Consider the following 22,736-nt stretch of genomic DNA (forward strand, 5'->3'; position numbering starts at 1 on the left):
TGCTGTTACAACATGCTTTTACTCAAGTTCCCTGTAGTCGGGAATCCAGTTTCCACAGGATTTATGAATTGGCTTTTTGTGTTGCAACAATATCCTGTTTTGTGACTGGTGTATTTTCCACTCTTCATTCACACTTGTTTCATTGTTTCTTTTATATTTCATTGTTTCTTTATATTTTTCTATTCTGCCGTCAGTATAAAAATGTGCTTTACAAATAGATTGAAATAGTTATTATTGCACCATCAAAATAAAGTCTGTAATCACTTAACTGCTAAATAATATTGTCCATAAATGTAATTTCTAACATGATACATCTAAATTGCATGTAAACTGCTAGAAAATAAAAGCTCCCAAATGTTCATAAAAAAATCCAGGACATGAACTCGGTGACCTCAATGGTAACTACAGCTCTAGTGCAACAGAAAACATAAATGACTTGCTGTGAACATTGAGCATTTCCATTCTCAGTTAAATCAGGGCGGGATTATTAAAAAACAGCATTTGAGTTTTGAAACTGTTTCAACCGAAAGTTAACTTGATTGAATGTTCTGTGCTTTGCTTTATGTTAAGATGATGTGGTTTTTAAGAGTCTTCTAGCCACTCCAGAGAAGAGTGAAACACAGCCAATTACTTTCTCTATTTTCTAGTTTTTTTTTAATGGCTCTTTATCCTTCTATGCAAATTAGCTAGCACCATATAATTAGCATGGATACTAATGACTTGCGGCTTCCATGCTAATAACGGATATTTTAGTCCACAGTAACAGGCGGCGCACTGATGCATCAGGGCCGGAGGAGCAAGTGTGTAGGAGGCTGAAGCTGGCTATTCATTCTCCTGGGATACTCATCATCTGGCTCGATTCAGATGCTAAAGAGCTCTTTTGTTTGACCCATTCAAACAACACCATTGTACCAAGCGGGTCTGATTGTGCTACTCTTTGCAATGCCGGAGTAACGTGTGTGTGTCTGTGTCTGTCTGTCTGTCTGTCTTGGTTACATTGTTGATAAATATTATGCAGACGTGTGTGTGTGTGTGTGCGCGTCTGTAGCATTGTGTGTTTGCATCCCAGCAGCATGCGTTTACATTTCCCGAAGCAGGGGTTTTTCTCTGGCGGTGACAACAATGTACCCAGTCATTGAAATGCAGCGGGGCAAATTCAGCCCAAACGTGACCCCGTTTTCTAGCACTGCTGCCTGTAAAGTAGCTCGTAGGCAGAAGCTTCTGCTGAGAGAGGAAAAGGGAAACAGTTGTTGAAATGTCTGGGACTGCTCGGATGTGGAACTTTTCATAACTGCATGCACCCTTTAATCTCAGAAAGGTACTGCACATAACTCATGATACAGTCACCAGCCATCAACATGTGATGATTAAAGCAGTGAGCAGATAGGAGTGGGACGGATCTGCTTAAGACAGTGGGCTTTGTTTTGCAGCGTGTTTTCTGTTTACTTGTCTGCATGACCAGTGACTCTCCATTTGCTGCATCATGTTTCTACCATCAGAGCACTAAGTCAAAAATATCCCTGCTGTTTTATGTGAACCATCATATTGGTTAGAGCACATTTAAATAGGAATTCAGTGTTTGCAAGCAGTTCATGTGTTTCTTCTGCATCCTTGTGATTCTAGATTGTTTTGTTATGCAATTTATTTCAACACTTCTGTAATTTCCTGTTGCTGCATGGGAAGGTGCTCCTTCATTTCTGTAGATTGCCTCAATAGTGTCTTCGCTCTTTAAGTTGTCCCTTCACTGATTTTAAGATGCATAACACTTGCATAACTCATACTGTCAGCAGGGTGTTTTCAAAATGCTGTGTCCCACCCAGTCGTGTGTGTGTGTGTGTGTGTGTGTGTGTGTGTGTGTGTGTGTGTGTGTGTGTGTTTTTTCTCGACTTAAAGGTTGAATTGGCATGATTCCCCTTCTATTATATCCAGAGGTTCTTGTACCGAGGTAGAGGTGTACAGTACATGTAGTACGAACACATTTTCACCTCAAAGTCTTTTTAACTGAACTACCTATAGCGGAGTCACTATTGTCACTGACCGAATCAGTAGCTTTTAACAGTGGAGCTTCTCATTTGTGACGGAAAGCACTGTTATCAGCTCAGCAGTGACAGTTGGTGTTATTTCCTCATTACAAGCTTATTAAAAGACTATATGAAACTGCAGAATAACATGCCTGAAAACGTGCACACAGTGTCTCTTTAACACACATAACCAAAGTCTATTTCTCACATCCTCCACAATGACCTTCGAAAAGTAGGAAATCCTCTCATCCTATACATTTCCAATACTCACTTTTAATCCAACAAGTTACACAAAGCTCCTCGTATGTATCCAGACCCCACATCCCACCTCCTGAAAGATGTGGTGCATCTGAGTTGTCTGGACCAGCCTCAGTGAAAATGAGTTTGCCTCCAGGTTCGTTCCCTCGAGCTTTGGCCTTAAAGGCAGGCGGTAGCAGGGGAGAGAAAGTCTAAAGGAAAAGTGATAATGAATTGACTTTAGGCCTAGTTTCTATTTTGGTTGGGAATTGCTTTGTGAAAATGAGGTGTGAGTCAGAGAAACTGCACAGTGTAGACAGATGGAGGCACGGTGTGAGACAGAGAAAGAACTTCTGTGTCTAGCTGCTTTCATGACATTTTTGAATAAATTAAAAAAAGACTGTATGCTAACACTAATTTGTGATGGGATATGAAATGCGTGAGAGGCACAGGGGCCTCCTGGAGATGGTGCAAAACTCTTAAAAAGCTTGATGAAAACCTTCACCCTGCTGACTGGCTGGAAAGTTTGACTTTATTCACAAGTTGCACCCAGTTTGCTTTCTGTGAACCAGATGTATCAAACATGTCTTAGTGACTGAGCTACAAGGGATGACGCTGAGGTCATTATATGTTAAAGAAACATACAGCATTGTCACACAACACATTTTTTAGCCGATCTAGCAGAGTGGCTCGAGTGATGGCAATGTTAGTCGGCTTTGATACAGACTGAAATATGTCTTGGCTGGATTGTCATTCAAATGCATACCTCTGGTCAAAATTTTGATCTGTCCAATACTTTGGTTTATGACATAAATGTAAAACTGATGACTTTCCCTTCAGCTTCAATTTGCACATTAGCAAATGTTAGCATACTAACAAAGACGGTGGAAATGGTAACATTTTAGCTTCTTAACATCAGTGTGTTAGCGTTTAGCTCAGAGCACCAACATACCTGTTGTCATAAAGCAACTCATTTGTGCAGCAAGTGGAATATTTATCATTGCAGCAGCTGGATAGAGCTGGATAGCTGGATAGCTTTTGATTCTAGAAAACAGCAGCATGTGGTGTCAAACAACCTGCGGAGTTGTAAAAGATTTGGCTCATGTTAATGTTTAGATGCTCACTGTGTCATTGATGATGACATTTGAGTCACAGAGCTAAAGTCCCAAATGTAAAAACTGTGACTATAAAAGAGGTAGAGATGGAGCCTCCTACGGTGTCTTCAGAGCAGGTGTGTGTGTTTATTTGCTGCATCCTGAGCGGCACCATGGAGACTTTCAGCGACAGCAGACGTTATCAGCTCTGCTGAGGCCCCCTCGATGTGGGCCAAGTGAAAAAATAGAGCGAGCAATCAGTGTGGTCCCATGATTCCTAGTGAGCTGTGAAGGAATGACAAGTAGAGTCACATCTCATTCGCCTTGTCACGTACAAACGAACACACACTTTCACACCCTTTTTGTGTCTTTGCTGGCTCAAAATACATAATCTAATTATTCCTGGTAATCACCAGCCTCTCAAACTGACTCATTCTAGAGCGCAGTACTGTGTATATGGACACACGCATGCACACACCACTGACCCTCCCCCTCACACACACATGCGCACACTTACTCATACAAGTGCTCTCCAAACAGCACACTCTCACTTCAGCTTTGCGCAGGATATTATGAAATCTGCACTGTTGCTGAAACTTAGTGAAGGTCGCTTGGAGTCCTCTCTCTCACCCACACCCCCACACACACACACACACACACTTCACCTGGCACTTAAACACACACACACACACACACACATCCTCGCACAGAGAGCTGATCTCCGCTCAGTCCCAGTTCTCTGCTGCTCGAGCGAGGCGTCTGCTGGTGATCGGACTGTCGCCTGAAGCGAAGAGGCCAAGCCGGCGTTGATTCAATTTTACAGCCCAGTCACTCCTTCTGAAGCTCCGATTAGTCAGCCGAGGGAGGCGAGGGGGAGAGGACCAGAAGAAGAAGAGGAATAGTGATGGCTATGGCCGACATTGCGGAGGATGACCTGGATGAGTTGATGCGCGATGAAGCAGAGGACGTCTTCTTCCAGGACGGTAAGGCTTGCCAAGGGTGAGGTGTAGAGTCTGAAAGCAGGCGTGGGCTTACAGGTGGGCTGCAGGGCTGAAACGGCAGCTTGAGGATCCCAGTGAGGTCACACGGGTTGGTTTGTGTCTTGTGGTTGTGATCAGGGTTAGGAAGAGGGCAAAAGTGATGGTTAGCGTGTGGGCCAGAGGGATCTCTTCAGCTGTAGGTGGGCTGGTTTTGCTGCATGGTTGAGTAGCTCTGATATGCACTAATGCTAAAAAGGTTACCACCAAAAATGTATTTATTAAGAAAGAGAAAAGCGTCAGTATGCCTACCAGTAGTTAGATAATTGTTATAATTAGTCAATGTAATGAATCTTTGACTTATGAGAGCTTCAGCTTTCCATTTCTTAAGAAGCTCTGTGCGGAGTTTGTTTATTGATTCTTCTACTTTCACCCTTTTTAGAAAGCCGAGAGCAGCCATGTCCTTTGCAGTGTGGGTGTTCTTGTATAACAGGCAGATGTTTTTAAGCAAGCATTATGCACCACAGTGTTTGTTTTAATGTCTAAACCAGCTGTAATCATAACCTACATTCAGTTGTATCCTGGGAGAGTGATGAGCAGTAGAGTTACTGCAGGACCTGACATCATTCAGAGGGAGATGAAAAAGGGGAAAACGCTGTCGTGTTGAATAATAATTGACGACTGTTCAATGTTTTTGAAACAATTGAAAAATTATCTCTGACCAGGATTGTGGCAAAAGCGTTATGCATAATGATGCTTCATTTATCAGCACTTATAATGTCCCTCTGTGTATCATAAAGTATAATGTGTTTTCTGTTTAAAAGAGAACCTCACCGACACGCGCACATCGGTTGCAAAATGACCGATTAAACACATTTCAAGCCAATTTCTCAACACGGAAACATGCTTGGCGCAAATGAACTGAGGTGTTTAATTGCACACCAACTGTTTGCACTGGACACATTGAAGCTAGTATATTTATAGATTTGAAGACATATTAAGCTCTATACAAGCTCAAACTGCTCTGCTGCAGCTTCACTGATGACAAGTGGACAGTGAGCAGGAGGATATTCCCACTTATTGCATCACTTGGTGTGTAAAGTATGTTAATGCCTCCACTGACCCACTTCTGACTGAAATACACCAATGATAATGTGACGTTCCCTTTGAACAACACAGCCAGGAGGTATGCATGCAGCCAGCTGACTCTCTGCAACCAACCATCCAATCACAGTGCACATGCATGTGGAGGCTGGCCAGCAGGCATCAGTGTGTTTATTCACAGACACAGCTGAAGGTTGCAGAATAGGGATCACTTATATTTTCTGTTCTAATTAGCTCTTTGAATTAGTGATGGAAATTACGCTGTGTGTTTTGTGTTGAATATTCAAGTTTCATTCTCATTGATCCTGAATGCAAATTTGTCACCACTGGCCTATTTTCTTTGTGAATCATTAGCAGTAGGTTTGCAAATCTTTGTGATTGTTTTTTTTTATTTTATTTTTGCCAACAAAAATAGAATGCAATGTTGAATGAACTTTGCTTGAAGAGTGGGATGTGTGATTTTGCAACAGTCTTGTGTAATGTTGTTCCCAACCTGGGGGTCTGAAGTGGGAAATACAGGCAGGAAATTCATAAATGTACAAATATCTTTGTCAAATATTTCTCTAATTGTTGCATATTTCTGCAAGCAAAGTGTGTTGCCGGTAAGGATCTACAGCATGCAACTTAGACGATGCTACATGTTGGTTTAGCTAGTATAATGTTAATGTTCACGGTCTTATTTTATTTAGCTTGTTTGCATGGTATAAAGTGCAACTGGGGCTGAAAGGAATGTCATTAGTTTAGGTAGGTATTTAGTTATTAGTTATACCTCCAAAGTATTGGACACATTGAAATGTTGACCCACCGATGGCACTAGAAGAAAAGCTAACCGATCGTTAAAGCATTACAATTCATCCTAATTAGAACATGAATATCTGTACAAAATTTCAAGACTACCAAAGTAATTTGCTACAATAAATGCAAAACATTGTGCCCATCTATATAATAGTTTTATAATAGTTATTTCACTGGATAAATTAGATCCTGTTTCGAATGCAAGATGAAAAATGGAGTGGGCAACGTAGAAATAGCTGTAAAATAGAAGAAGAGAGGCAATGAAGCGAGTAACAGACATCACACATATAAATATGGCACTGACCTCAGAGTTACAGTCATTAAGAGGGAGCGTATAAAATGTCTTTGCTCTGCCCTTCCAGAGACAATAGGTTGTACATGTCATGCTCACTCTTGCAACTCTAGCTTGTTGTTCTTTTCCTGCTGCGCAGCAAACTGAATTATGGAGCACTACTACTGGCCCGACAGCAGAGAGCCAGAGTGCCTGAGCTGATACAAGCCCACTCCCTCCCTTTTCCTCCCTCTCCTCCTCACTCCCACACAGGGAGTCCAGTTCAGGTCTCATGAGTTAGCAGAAAGACAGTTCACTTTGTTGTTCTTACGTGGCCCGTACGAGTGATTTAGGAAAACTTTCTGCATTCATCAATTTTCTTGTACTTTTCTTTTGGATACGAACACAATTTCCGAGTGTCCAGACCTGTCGGAGAAGTCATGTGCAATGAGTCTGCTGTTATCCAAGCATAAGTTTCTCAGTAATGGATTGTATATTTCATTACTTTGAAGCAATTATGAGTTTGAAAACCCTTCATAAACTAAACTTCACAATTATGTCCAGTAACATTATAAGGGACTCACAGTCGACAGATTGCTCAAGACATGTTGACTGTATAGTACGGTCTTATTAGTGGTACGCGTTTGGTACCACAGGAGTCTGAGTACACTAAGATAGTCCGTAATTAGTAGGTAGGGTGATTTGTGTCTGGATTAAAGTGGCTGTTCACCAAGAATACAAAATAAAACAAAGATTTTCTGTTGAAAAAGCAGCTAACATGCAACGGTCAAGTCCCAGCTGCCCCTGATGATCGCCCCCGCAAAAACTCCTGACTTGAACGACTCCATTCAGATCTTACAGAAACTACAGGCACAGCTATTAAGTGGTTTTACATACATGTTAGCACAAACACAACTCTGCTTTCTTCCCTTTTTATCACACTTTACCACACATGCACAGCACCCATTTCTCTGAAAAAAAGAAAAAAAAACGGCTACACAAAATGAAAACAGATATCAGTAAAAGTGCACAGCAGTTTTATTGAGACCAAAATAAACACAATGGCCTCTTTAACTCCATCTTCCTCCTTATGAGTTATTCAAAGGGCCTGATTTTGCTCTGCTCCTTTACTCATGTGGCTGGCAGCAGAGTGCCAAACAGTGCAAGCAAAGTACACTAGAATAGTGTGTCTTGAAGGGAAGGAAAGCCGCAGCAGTGGGGCTTTAATGGCAATAAAAATAAAGTTAAAGTAGAATATCAGATCGATGGTTGGAATGGTGTTTGCTGTCTAAATAGACTTGTGTTTGACTAACTAGGTCAGAAAGCAGGACAAAGCTGCCCTCAGTCACAAGTGAGAAGCTCCTGGAAAGCACCCTGAATTACGTTTACGCTCAAGAACCACATCGTAAATAACTCTTCCTTTAACACGTCAGACTTTACTTTAAATGTGTAGCTACTTGGCATTTGTATGTGTGTTAAACTGAACTAATTCCCTGTCATGTAATACAATTGTGACTTAGTGAAGAGTTTATCCGCTCTGATGCAGGAATGTTTAGTATTGTTCCTGGTTCTTGTGCAATAGGATGCGTCTCAACTCCTCCACTGACTACCAATTACATAGCAAAACCATTAATTGCTAGGCTTAACAGCTTTTGTTTGTTTGTTTGTGTTTAGTCTGTTTTTTTAAACCTTTTCTGGCTGAATGACATGTAAATCACTCAGACCTAATGAGAGTTTTCATACTTCTAACTAGTTTAGATAATAAATTAAATAAATCCTCAGGGGAGGGGTGTGAATGTAACCTGAAAGGGGTTAAAGCATTGATGTTGTGTTTTCACCCGTACTCTTTAAGCCTTTGCTCAGACTTTGCCAATGGGCTTCTCTTTAATGTCTCACCTGAACAACACCTGAGACTTGAAGAGGGAACAAGTGCAGCAGTAAAGGCAGGACACAACACGCAGGTCTATTTAAAAGGAGGAATGTCCAAAACACCAAATTTCTCATTTCCTCAGAAGGTTTAAGGAGCTTTCCTTGGAACAAGTGATAGGTCAGCATTCCTCCAGTAATCCAGTAAAAAGAAAAAATACAAAGAAAAGGTATCTATAGGCTTAAATTGAGCCACACACATTAACCCAATAATTCCCGAAGACACAGGTGTTATTTGTGTCGCCAAATCAACTAGCAGAATTTCTTCCATAGTCTTTTATTTAACATATATATTTCTGCATTACACTTTAAGCCACATGAGCCTGAATGTTCGTGTTGTTCTGATAATTGTGCACATTAAACAAAGTTGAGATTTATCAAACATATATCTCGTCAAATAGCTTGTTTACCCATTCAAGATAATATAAGGTGATCTAGAAATGGCTGTAAAAATGTCTGAACGTTTATTTATGCACAAAGTAGCTCTTATCGTTACTCATAGTTGAGACCGAGTGTGAATTGGGTCGTGATGGTTTGTAATTTTTAATACGAATTATTCAAATGTCTTTCATGAAAAATGAATAATATTGTGGAGCTATTTCTAAATTACTACTGGTACCACATGCTGCTTGGTGACCAACCTGTTTTATTAGAACTGCTTTTACGTTAATTAAGACAGGGAGCTTGACATTTTCAGTTGATCGTTAACAGTTAGCCTTCACCCTCACTGAAATCTAACTGATTCTATGTATCTTATGATAAAATGCTCATTCTAAAGAAACAGATAAATTTTAATTGATTGTGTAATAAAGCCAGAGGTTTGTACATTACAGCCTCATAATCACATATGGATTCAATTAAATGGAGGCATGAGTATATTGTAGCTTTATCCCACCTTCAAATGCGCTCTTTGAGGAGATCCCATTATGTTATCATGCTGATGACATGAAATCAATCTCTTTCTACAGTGCAAGCTTTCAACTCTTGCCCAGAGGGTGAACCAGAAGACACACCCCCACCACACACACTCACACACGACATTAGCTTGATATACAGAGCGCATGGAGAAGACTGCAAGACTAGACGCTAGGTCAGATTTCACAAATCCATTTCTCTATGTGTCTTGTCTGTACTTGCCCTGTGAGGCAAACCCCGGGAAACTGTATCCTCCTCTGAGCCCACATGGTGCCCACCGAGGCTCAGGATCACAGAGCAGAGAGGAGGCCAGAGATTCATCTGAGAACCATCTGATCTGACAGTTTAGTATTTATATAGAGGGATAGAATAAAGCAATGAACAAGCTAGTATTATAGTTATTAGAGGTTATATTATTAGGTGTTTGTTGCATCTTGAGAATATTTAAAAATGCTGTTTAATAACATAAACTGAACATTTCACAAAATATACATAATACACTTCAAATAACATGTTATGCCATTAATATTAGACAAAATGACTAAATCACGCAGTTTAGGTTAGTCATCTGAGATTCTACATACTGTTGACTGAAACTTACACATATATTTCTCATAAAACAAACCATGGCTACATTTACAAAGGAGCTACAGCCAAGTAATCTTTTGGCCCCCTGGTTAGTCAGTTAGTCAAATCACTAGTTTGAAACTAGCTGCTACTTACTAAGAACTTCTAAGAAAATAGTTTAGTGTTGGATTTACACAAATCAGTCCAGATTAGAATCAATACTAAAAAAAGCATATATATATATATATATCCAGTGGACTGTACTGTAAGGCTTGTCTTGTCAAGGTGTGCCAACTTTAAAACAAATTAAAACAGAAACTAACTTTTGAAGAGAATCATTACAATATCGATCTATTTCCTCGTAGAAAGATTATTTGGTAAAGTGACTTGCTTGACTTTAAAGAGTGTAAATTTTTTTTTTTTGTTTCTTTACTCTCTTTACTTCAAGATCAAATTTGGATTTGTTTTGGATTTAGCAATACAATACCTTCCTATCCAAGCATCCTTTTTCTGGAGCAAACCATTATATTTCTGAACACGACCCTCCTTTTATCACATGAGGACTATATTGGCTACAGTTAAAATGCCATGCAACAACCTTAATGCAGTCTCCAGGCAGCAGAGCAGTGGTTTCAGTCCTGGAGATTTGCAGTCTGACAAGAAAATAATTAAATTAATGTTCATTGCTGTCTGTGAACATTTTGTCAAATTTAGTGGGTGATAATTTGATTTAGTGTAAGTGCATATCTGATCTACAGAAGACATGAAGGACAGGAGAGGCTGCGTTAGAGCCAAAGGGGTCACTGCTGGAGGTTGGAGAATTATCTAAAACTGACTTGATCTCGTACTTACCGGACTACAAAACACACATGCACACACACACATTGACCGACTCGTTCCTCTGCAGCCTCAACATGCACACACTGACTGTCCACCCACACATACACTTGCACTGTCTGGCCATAGATGTCGTGTCTGCCCACAGCAATACAACACACTGAAGAACACGACAGGGCGGTAGTTTGTGCGTCATTGGCCGCTCAGTGTTGGTAATAGCTCTGACCTGAGGGGACCTAGACTGGAGCTCCAATATTACCACTCCGCATCGCCTCTTCCTGCTTCTGACAGTTGGCTCCACTGACCTACTTTTTCCAAGAGACTCAAATTATTTTTATTTTCTGCAATTTTCACTGACAGAGGAGATAACGAGTAATAAGGAAGGCTAAAAGAGCATTTGGGGACTGGGCGTGAATATTTTAATGCTGCAACAATTCAGTAAGCCAGATGATGCAAGAGTCGAAATCTTCCTTTCTTTGTCTCGGCCATAAGTGTAACCTTGTCTTGGTCACAGATGTTTACATGTGGCTTAAGTCTAAGATGGCATTTTCCCTGTACCGCTAACCTTTCCATGTGGTTACTATGACAATCTGTGCTATGCGCAACGCTGGGCGTGCAGGTTTACACTTTGTGGTCTGGAACCTTTTTCACAATGAGGTAATCCTGTTAACATGAAATGTAACAGACCACCCATGACTCTTCACAGAGGGGTTACCTCGTGGAAGTGGGGAGATCAAGTTTTGCTCCTTATTGGGCGGCTGGTCACATATATGTTTTGTAAATTATGACATTTTCTAATTGATGGTTGCTTTTGTAATACGACTTGTGCTCTCTGCCATTGCACCTTTTGTTTGACGTACACCTCACGGTAAGATGCTTATATAAAAAGGGATAGACACACATGCAGTGTAAGTAAGAGGCACAACTTTAGTATTCATTTATTTTTGTGTTGCTGACCATTGATGAATGAATCTCATGATGTCCCCACAAACTCCTGAGAAAGAAATCTTGCTCCTTCTTCAACTGCTGGTTACTGACTTTGTCTGTCGAGTCTTTCGTTAGCCAAATAGCAATTTGTTTATCAAAGCTTGAATTGCTGAAATCAGCTGCTGGCTGAAAACAGGGCTGATCAGAGAAGTTTGCAGACCTGAAAGACTGAAAAAAGAGACTAAAAAGCTCTGTGGAGCTAATGGAAGACCGCAGAGTTGTCGGATTATTCTCAATGGACTTTTCACTATGAGCAACCCAATTTACCTCTTTTACCTATATACATTTAATCCATGTCTCCATATTTTAAAAAAGTACTTTAGCTTCAAAATATAAGTAGTCGGAGAGAAAAACCTGTTCAGAATGAAAGAATTATTAATATTGCATCCCATAGTGGATGCATTTGCACTGAGATGATATTGTCGGCAGCCGCCTCCAGTCTGCGGGCATCTCCAAGCTCCTCGGGGGAGAAGCTCTACCTGCAACTTGTCATTAGGAGCCGTGCATACAGCCTGTTAATGGAGAGACACAGTTTGTTGTGCAACTTTGCTCAGACATATCAAAGCTTTAGATTTATAATTTAAGAAGCAATGCAGGAGACACACCTGTGTAATCAGAGATCCCCCCCACACACACACACACACACACATCATGTTGCACGTTTCTATGTCTTTGCAGTAAACAGAACCCAACGCTGAGTTGACAATGTCAGAATTTAGATTCAAGTTTGGCATTTACAACTATGGAAGTCCAACAATGACTCAACCTAAACAGAGCTAGTAACCGGAGAGGAGGCAGCATTTTCCTCTGGCATTTTAGTGCCCACACTCTCACTCTGACACACACACCGTCAGCTGTGCCCGGACATCGCCTTGCCTTGACCTTTCTGCCCTGCAGTCATGTGGCCTCTCTGACTCATCCTGGTTAAGTGGTTAGAATTTGTCAGACAGAGACGAAGGAAATGTTTAGAGAAAAAGACAAGTAACATCAATATTTAAATAAGATCAATATTATATGTAAAGGACATAAATGCTTAACTGAATGACACAGCAGAGAATTGTTGGTAGAGCGAGTGGCGTTGTTTCATGCGGCGCAGGAGACCGAAGGTGGCGACCAAGAGTAGTTGTAGCTTGTACGGAAGGAAAGGAACGTCTCTGCTAGGAGGTCAGTGGGGGTTGGCTTCATTCGTACTGCTGTGTATGAATATGTTTATGAATGGACATGCATACTTGATACATACTGTTTATGTACACAATGATCTATAGTTATGGTTAATATAGTGAGAGAGCATTTCGATAAAGTCTTGAGACCAAAATAAATGCATTCTAGCTTTAATAGTATGTTTTAAGTGCAATGGATTGTTTTATCCACGGTATTTAAGAGAAGAGTTTCTGTAACATTAAGCATACAAAGCATCAAACACAAATTCTTATAAAGTTGAATATTATAATGTAGATATTTAGATGTGTGACTTTAAAAATACCTTAGACTGTACATCAAAAAGAGCTGGATAATTAAAGTTGCTGACATTAAAGTTATAATTACACTGTGTTACTTTGTTGCTGACACTATATTTGAGCCAAAGTGAAATTTCTGCTTGCTGAGAAAATTCTTGAAAGGATTAGAGCCGATTAGCACGTTGCTAAATTACCTGTTGCTGTGCTTTTGATTAGCAACTACTATAAATATCTGGTTATGCATCTGTGTGAGTGTGTGTATGGTTTTCTCTTTGTGTGTGTGTGTGCGTGTGTGTGCGCGTGCGTGCGCGCCGGGAGCATGTGTGTGCACGCTGGTTCTTCAGTAAATATAGCCGCTAGTCGAGGGCTGTTGATGACAGCCATAATTACAGGCTGAACTGTTTAGCAGCTGAGAGTCTAGGAGGAAGAGAGAGGGGTGTGTCTGGGTGTGTGCGCAAAAATGTGTGTGTGTGTGTGTGTGTGTGTGTGTGTGTGTGTGTGTGTGTGTGTGTGTGTGTGTGTGTGTGTGTGTGTGTGTGTTAGCGCCAGCTGAGGGGCTTATGGGAAACCATACAGAGTTCCTTGAATGTGTGCTACACAGCATTTCATAGTGTATAGAGGAATGTAGGAAGGTTGGTATGGTTTTACATGTTTGCCAGAGTAATGTTTAACATTACATTTAAAGTACGAGTCCCCAAAGAACATTTAACTTTGGACCAATCATCACAAAGAGAAACTGGGACAGAAAAGGACTATATGAGGTCAGTTTGGTAGAGATGTGTGACTGAATTAATTTGGCAGTGAGGTGGGAAAGCTCACTGAAAGCAGAACAAGTGGAACTGCTGCATACGTCTTTAGCTTTAAGGGACGATTCTGGTTAAATAAAGTCAAATGAATGAATGAATTAGTGTAAATACAACATATTGTGGTTTTGCGCATGGTTATGTGGAGGATTGTTTGACTTGTGACTTCCTGGAGTCTTGTCATCCATATGAAGTTGCCAGGCAACCAGAGGAGACTCAAGGGAATGATTGTGTACCCGTCCAAGAAATAGATGCAATCAAATCAAATAAGTGTACCACATTGAATAAAAATAAAAAAATAAAGGTACCACATTGTAAAAAGAGAGATTTTCATGTGCTACGTAAATACTGTGAAACTCTCAACGCTCAATCCATGGAGAAATACACACACATACACAAGCCACCAGGAATTTTGTAGTTTTTACATCACAACTATACAATATATAGACTTTCACAGTTAAAATATATTCTTAAATACATTCTAAATGTGCCACAGTTTATTTCCGGTTGCAGGAAAGATTTCTTGTTGCTGTTTTTTTTTAAAGCTTACAGTATCCTCCTTTTGGCACTTTGCCAACAAACATAAGTTCCCTCAAAATTGAAACCACAAAGCTACTTTTCTTGCCAAATCTGTACTCACATTAAAAAGATGGACCAGAGGTGAACAATCTGTGAACCTTCCCTTTAAGATTAATCACAGCAACGAGTCATTATGAAATCCCTTCCTTTACTAATACCAAACTGATGGATCAAAAGGGACAAGCCATTTTCTGCTTCCTTTGCTTCTTGGAAGGACGAGCTGAATTGGATTTGTATGGACTCAGTGGAACAGCATATCCACTTATGGAGGGCAATTATGCTGGCAGGAGCACCTCAAGACCAGTCACTCTACATAAAACCAAGTTGCCCCACAGACATGTGTTTTCCCGCAGCACTCAAATAGCAGCACCTGTGAGTTTCAAGCTGTTTGCAGCTCCTAAAGATGGAGACGTTGGAGCTTTTCATGGTTTCCTTCCATGTAATTCAATTTGTCCAGGGAAAAGCAATCCCTGTAAACCCACTTGAAACGAACAGATTGGAGAGGTCATTTTGAAAAAGCCCCTGTTGTTAAGCTGTGTAATCACAGATAATCACTCCATCATTTTCACAACCTGTCAATACAGTTACGAGGACAAATATAACTTATTGCATGCAGTGGTAAAACGCTGCAGAAAGAGGCAGGTCCTACTGTACCTCTGCAGAAGTCTGGTTTGACGTCCAAGTGAACATGAAAGGTCTAAGTTTAAACCCACATGGCTGAGATGGTATCAGCTCTCACTCCTACTCTGGACAGCATCAGGGCCATTTTGGAAGAGTAAAGAGAAATGCTACAGACAAGTTCATAAGTTGACAGCGGGTTAAATCTGATGCTGAGGCGTGGATTCATCCTGCAGGCTGGACTGGTGTGCAAAGGGAGAGAGAGAGAGAGAGGGACCAGCTAATGCCTGTAGCAATACTACACAAACTACAATGTACTGTATATGTGTGCAGAGCAGTAGAGGGATCATGGTCTTCATATTTTTTACTCAAAATATGTGGATTTTAGTTCCATGTCATGCAGTTTACACTCACTTATTCACTTACCGTTGATGTAAAGGCCTGCAATTTTCGTATTCACTTTTCACACCAATCACAGTGATTGGCACAAGCATTTATTTACACAAATTATGAAGATATATATAATATTAGAATAAACAAAATTATAGAAAATATATATATTATTTATATTTGAAAAAGGTTTCCATTAGAGACACTGCACTCTGCAGACTAGTCAGTCTATGATCTTCAGACAGACAAAGAGAGACAGACCATACTCCAAATTTGATTCATGCCCCCCCCCCCCCTCCGGCTCACGACCGCTTGGCCCCGCCCTCTTTGTGACATCCTCCGCTTCTGATTGGCTCTCCGTCATTCAGGCGGAGCGCTGCGAACACAAACTGGAATGTGTGTGAGGGGGTTCAGTGTTTGCTCTGGACGGCGGCTGCACCGAGAGTCTAACCGGGGAACAAACGTCGACCCTTTATCGCTCATCCGGGCGGCTGGTTCGTTCTTGTGGGAGATTTATTTTTATTTCATCTTCATCGCGAACAGCAGCAAAACATCTGCGTTGAAAGAAAACAGCGCACTTTCTCTTGTTTGTATTTACGCATGGATGGAGAGGCGCAGGTAGACGGCCAGAGACGCCACTGAGGAGCCACTCGTGAAGTTTTGCAGAGGTAAGTTTAGTCCTCGCTAAGTGCAACTTCAAGGAAACTAAAAACACGGGCTGGTGTGACGCTCATAAGAAACCAACTGCTTACTCTGAAATGTGGGGGAAACGCTTCTCGGGGCAGTGGGTTAGTGGAGCACCGCGATGCGTGAGTTCACCAGAGATGCATCTCATTGGAGGATAAACCCACAAATAACACGGATTTTTAAGTCGAGTTTTCTGTACATGGATATCTGGATAGTGCAAAGGATTAGACAGTAGTATTAATATATCTTGTTTTGGCGATTGCTTTTCGGACAATTTAATTAAAATCATTTAATCATGATGTTACTGACCAAATATTGTAGGGTTGACCAATGTTTTTTCCACAACATATTTACACAATGATACTTTTGATAAATAATCATCAGTAATGTGGATGAAATAGCGAAGTGTGTAAAGACACATACTAGAACAGCAAGAACATTCCGGTAAGTTAAGAAAAGGGCATCACTTTACTGTGTTACAGCCTTTTAAACCAAGAAAAGGCACACGCTGGTCTCGTATCCCGATATCAATATAATATCGATATTTGCCCTAGTTGGAATCGTCTAATGGTACATGTTTGTCGCATCAAATTAAAGAAATCTGTGAATTACAAAGATTTGGAGCATTTCCAGCCCTCTAATTAGGCTACGTGTTGTGTTTTTTTCGCGTGCTCTGTCGTTACTCCTTTTGACAGATCATGTGTTTTAAAGAGCAGCGTCAGGCCCTGAACTTGCTTTGTGTTTCCTGGAGACACGAGAAACAAGTTTAATTGGGGTGGGGGTATTATGAAGCTTGTGCATGTATGTATCTGTGCATGTGGTTGTGTACTTTCCTGACGAGAGGGACACACACACTTGTGATGTGCATGTGAAACATGAGATAATTAGGTCAGGGATTTAAAAAATGCCCTTCCAGGTTTGTTGAGGATGGAGGTCAAAGGGTATCAGTCTTTTGTCATGCATTGTGCACTGATGCCACCCACAGTGGATCTGCCTGCGGAACCAGAGCAGCAGTACTGATGAAAATCTGTATGTTTGCAAAGTAAGCAGCCTTGGCTGTTCTGTCAGGAGATATTTCCAGTTGTTAGAAGATTTCTACCTGCCAGATGGTCTGCAAATAGTTATTTTCTTCCTGTGCTTTCTGGGCTGTGAAAACACCCCATGGACAAGTGTGAATTCCTTGATATCCTAAAATCCCCTCCTTTTGTAAAAGTGTGCCAACTGAGCCAGGGTTATCTTTTCAGCTGCATGTCCTCCCAAGTTGATCAAAAGCAACAATTTTACAAGCTATCGCAAGTCCACGATTCTCAGCCAACCAATACACTTGGAAATAAAAACAAAAGAACAAGAACATCTTCCACCCAAATAAGCATGCAGCTTGCAGCAAGGATTTCCCCCCGGCTGCTCATGCTGTTTCTGAGAAAAGGCTTCTTTTTTTTCAGAGCTAAATGCTCTTTCAGAGCAGCGCCAGGCTGACTTTGATATGGTTAAGTGGAAGTGCTTTACTTCCCTGCCAGCCTGTTCGGGCCATGGCTAAGCTGTTTGAAAGGGGCTGGAGACGAAGGGGTAGCATGCTTGTGCCAAGCCTAGACGGGCTGCAGGGATGCAAGAGTAGACTGTTCCCAGACTCCGCTCACCTTCCCTCTATTTTAGCCCAGCCGGCTTTTCATTCCCCGCATCTGCTCCCTCAGTCTCGGCCGGCTTTCTTCTCCCTCCTTCTTTTCACTCTCTATGTCTTTCACTTACTTTGTCTCCACTCATGCAGCGAAAAAGCACTCACACACACACACACACACACACACACACACACAGCCTATCCTCCGCTTTCTCTCTAAAGTCTCATTAAAGGAATTATGACTGTGTGGTTTGGACGAAATTCAGCGTCTCGGTCGTTTTGTTGGTTCTTTTCCCCCAAACTGCTAAAACACAACACTGCAAATGCGATTCTAAGGAATGTCGGCATCATCTAAACCAGTAACGTAGGATTATTTGTATTGATAAATCTGAAATTTGAACTACCGGTGAATTAACTCTACGTTCCATTTAGTTCAACCTTTTCTATTGTGGAGCACCTGATCCAGCAACTGAAACAAAAACATCATGTAGCAGATCGCAACTTTGGTCCAGACTGAAAGAGCTCAACAACTATTGGAATGATTGATTTAAACATGTTTATAGATATTTTTGATCTTTGGATGATACATCCTAATGACTCAGGTGATCCTCAGATTTCTTCCTATAACTCCATCGCTCTAGAGTTACCTCATTGGCCGTCTCACACTGCTAATTCAATAGAAGCAGATTATGAAGGCTATGTAAAGGCAAACCAAAAGGAGAAGAAATAGAACCGGGGTGTTGCATTGTGCTTGCAGCCATGATGAAGACTTTAGTGCTTTTAACTTCTATTGACGTCTCGCACACGGAGCACTTGACCTTTTCCTTTCTGCAGGAACACCCACTTGCACTTCTTGGGAATATTGCCTACCTCAGTGTGTGTGTGTGTGTGTGTGTAGGTGGCTGGCTGGCTTTGCGCAGCATGTGTTGCATGCACATACATATGTCTTTCCATCTGTGATTATATGTGTGGTTTGGGGGGGAAACATAGGCCTTACATTCTTACAGGAGGAGTGCCTCCTTAAGTTTTCACAGCTGATAGTTATTTCATAAGGCGTGTAGGCTGCTGAATGTTTGTTAAATATTTCACTGGGACGCACCGTGAGAGTTGGATGACAAAAACAACTTAAATAATGAAGTCAAGTCTCCTGCTGAGTTTCCATGATCCAAACATCCAAATTTAACTCGACCTCTAGTCTGCGCCTGAGAAGCTTCTTTGGTATAACTGGCAAGAAGTTGATTTTGTTCGAGTTCTCTGATGAAACATGAATCTTGCCTTTTGGGGAAATTGGGTCGCTATAGAAGACCGTATTTTGTATACGTCTGTTTCTAAAATACCAGTTCATTGTTACAGAGTGACTTCTCAACATTTCCCTCCTCTCTTGTTTGGGCAAAGTGATTCATCACATGCAGAGTTAACTGACAATCCTCCATTTAGATTGTGGTTTAGTGACACCAGGATCTGATAAAGAAGCTGTCGCGTCTGCTCCAAGTCAGAGGTTATCTGGTCTCAAGATGGTGGTCTGGCCTTGCTCGCCTGTCCCGACATGTCCTACTCTACGATCACAGCCTCCTCACGGGGGTGGGAGGTATTTGTGTGCGTTGGGAATTTCTGGTGTCAAATAGGTGGGTTGTGGTTGTTCGAATGGGGTTAAGTGGTATGTGGAGGGAGGGGCAGAGGCAGGGAGTGGAGGGTTGACTTGGACAGTTGAGGCGACTAGCTTGTTGGAATGAGGAGTGGAAGTGGGAGGCGAGACAGGAACAGAGAAAGAAGACTATGAATGTACAGACATTCTTTGACATTCATGAGAGAGAATACTCATGCTAGTGAACCCCCTCGACTGTTTACCGAGCGCCAAAACCTGGAAAACTAATGACATTCCCATCAGCCTCAGCTGTAGTTTGTACTTAGTGCTAATTAGCTAATGTCAGCATGCTAACACTGAAGTTCAACTAAGGTTTAACTAACAACACTAAAGATTGTAAACATTACCTGCTTAACATCAACATGTTAGCTTTGTCATTGTTAGCATGCCGACCTTATCATTCTGCCTCATAGAACTGCGAGTGTGGCTTTAGACTCTTATCTTGCTTTTAAAGTGTGAGATAACATGAAAGAAAACCAAAGTAAATGTCCTCCTCACAGGCTGTTCTCTTCCGCTACAACCAGTACTCTCAGCTGTGTATCAGTGACCATGGACCTATAGTTACTGAGGTCAGTGCTGCTTAACCACAAGCTGTGGCTCAGACGAATGCTGGATGACAGTGAGGAAAGAGTATGTGTAGCTCACTAGAAGTTAGTTTAGGTATAATGTAGGAAGTCGGTGTATCCTGCAACACTCACATATGCATAAATGCATGTTTGTGTAAGTGTGTGCATGTGTGTTTGTATTTTTCTTCTCTGCTGACCACATGAGTAAGAGGCAGTGATGTATGAAAAATGATAACCGGAACAATTACGTGCTGCTAATGGACTAATGAGTGAGAGTCTGGGGGGCATCCGTCAATGTGTGTGGTTGCTGATCCACCCTTGGGCTTTTCATCTTTTAGTACTTTATTATTTCCATCACTTTCCCTCCCTTCCTACCTCCACCCTCCTCTGTTTCTTACAGTCCCTTCCCATCTGTCCACCCCTCCCTTCTTCTCTCCTCCTGGATACAGGCAGAGAATTTATGGTTTGAACCCGTCCTCACCCTTCTCCCCTGTTGTCTCTGAGCATATCAGCACGGGGGTGGTAGAGGTGTTCCTTTATTAATTCCCTCGCCAACTGTGTTACCATGCTATGAGGGTCCACATATGCACCACATGGCATATCTACAATTGACGTCATGTGTGACACATATATGTGTTTACACACACACACACACACACACACACACACACACACACACACACACACACACACACCTCTGGTTGGAGCAGCTGGGAGCTGTAGCAGTGTTATGATTGCCATAAGCGTTTTAGGGTCTTAAGCTGATAATCTGTCTGTTTTGGTATTTGGTGCGCTTCCTCTACAGCATCCAGCAGCTGGATAAGACGCTCTTGGTTCACGTTTGTGTGTCATGATGGTTTTATATCCACTTCTTTGTTTGCCAGCATGAGAACAACATGCAGATGCAATCTCGTTGTGCCAGCAGGCCTGACAGTTTTCTTCATAGTTTCGTGTAATACGTTGTCGATGTGCTGTCGACATCGTGATGGATCTCTCAGCAACAATCAATGCTGTACTTTTCTTCCCAGCCTCCCGTCTCTACTGCCTCTGTGGTTATCTCGGTTGTCTCTTGCTGTTTTTCCATAGTTTTTTCGCAGATTTTGTTTTTGACACTTCATCCTAACCCACAATACAGAACGCTGAGTTTCAGTGCTGTGATAGGCACAGACACCGTTGAAACATTTTTTCGACTTTCTGCACCTTTTTGTGATTGGTTTCTTCCATCACAAAGTAGATTTATTTTTATTTATTTTTTCGGAGGCACTGGGAAGTGGGTGTTCCTGTTACCTAGCTGCCTCGGCGTGGCGGCGACACACAGCTGTGTAGTCACTTGAGGATGGGGGTGTGACACTGCTCCTTCGTCGTGAGGAGAGTTGTTACCAAGATGACGTTCTCTCTTTTAAACTGCGCATCTCCTCCTGCAACAATGTCACGATGTCTCGTGATCACTAAATGTCCCATCCGACTGGAAAATTGCATTTTTTTTATGTCTTTCTTTAGCTCGGTTGTAAAGGAAAAGGTCAAACGAAAATTCAGTTGTGCGCATAAAAAAACGGCATTTAAACTTTGTGGGCCGTTACACAGAGAGCTCGTCAGTCCCAAGACTCTTGATTTTCTTTTAGACTTTTCCAATTACTGGCGCTTGGACGGAAAATACTGTAGATATAAGAGTCTGTTGGGCTCCCAAAGACTTGGATTATGTTGGCCGTGATTCACCTGAGCTCTAATTATATTGTGGCCGAGCACTTTGTCTTTTTTGAAATGATGAATCACACTTCAAGTGATTCAGCTGCACGTCCCCAGCAAGCACTTATGCTTACTAAGCTACAACACACTGGGAACACAGTGAGTTTTTGAGTGTCTCTTGACCTTTTCTGCAAGTCCCCGCTTCTCTCCCTCTCATCTTCCCTACTCAGTCTCGGTTATACACTGCAGATAAAAGCTGACACGCCATGAAAAACAGAATAAGAAACCTAGTAATACATACAGGAGAACTCAGTGGGACCAGATGTGTGTGTGAGGTATGTGAACAGCTGTGGCTGAGGACGGTGAGTAGGCAGGTGAATGAGTTCACATGATGATCGTCTTTTTAAGTGGTGTAGTGGATGACGTGCCTGTATTACTGCTTATCTGCAGCATCGTCCACAAATGTACAGACTTGATTGATCTCTGCGTCTGAATCCTTTTGTTTCTGTCGTTGTTTTTCCTGTCACTCTATCTCTACTGTCACTCTTCGTGTTTTGTTTTTGCTGTTTAATTGTCTCTCTTTATGTAATGACTCTCTTTAGAAGCACGCCTACTTCCATAATCCAAATGATTAACTCTAATTATTCACATTTTAAAGTAGTTACTGTGCTCGTTACTGTCTGTTTGCAACTTTGATGTTGAATGTTCCAGTCTAATGTTTTTCAAGTGGCCAGATAGCAGAGAAAAATGCCCGTTTCCCTGCTGTGTCTTTACCCGAGGCAGCATGATAATCTCCACAGTTAGTTGAATTATTTAACTGTGAAACCACAGTTTAGGGAGAAGAGGAACAAGTATTCCCTCCGGTGTATTTCTCTCCCAGTGAGAGCTTATTTCACCCCCAGACAATGTCCTAGGTCATTCCCCTGCACATCCCTCCATGCCTCATATTTAAATACACT

The 22,736-nt window shown here is 41.5% G+C and overlaps 1 protein-coding gene across 1 annotated transcript in view; it reads left to right on the forward strand.

Annotated features, from left to right (window-relative positions):
- Window positions 1-4,256: 4,256 nt before the first annotated feature.
- ripor2 (RHO family interacting cell polarization regulator 2) overlaps window positions 4,257-22,736 on the forward strand; it is a gene marked incomplete at both ends in the record, with an annotated part of 52,726 nt that continues 34,246 nt past the window's right edge. Inside the window, one exon of the mRNA XM_079232461.1 lies at window positions 4,257-4,335. Coding sequence (XP_079088587.1) covers window positions 4,257-4,335 — 79 coding nt within the window. The remainder of the gene's footprint in view (window positions 4,336-22,736) is intronic.

Source organism: Taurulus bubalis (assembly GCF_910589615.1).
Source record: "Taurulus bubalis genome assembly, chromosome: 16".
NCBI lineage: Eukaryota > Metazoa > Chordata > Actinopteri > Perciformes > Cottidae > Taurulus > Taurulus bubalis.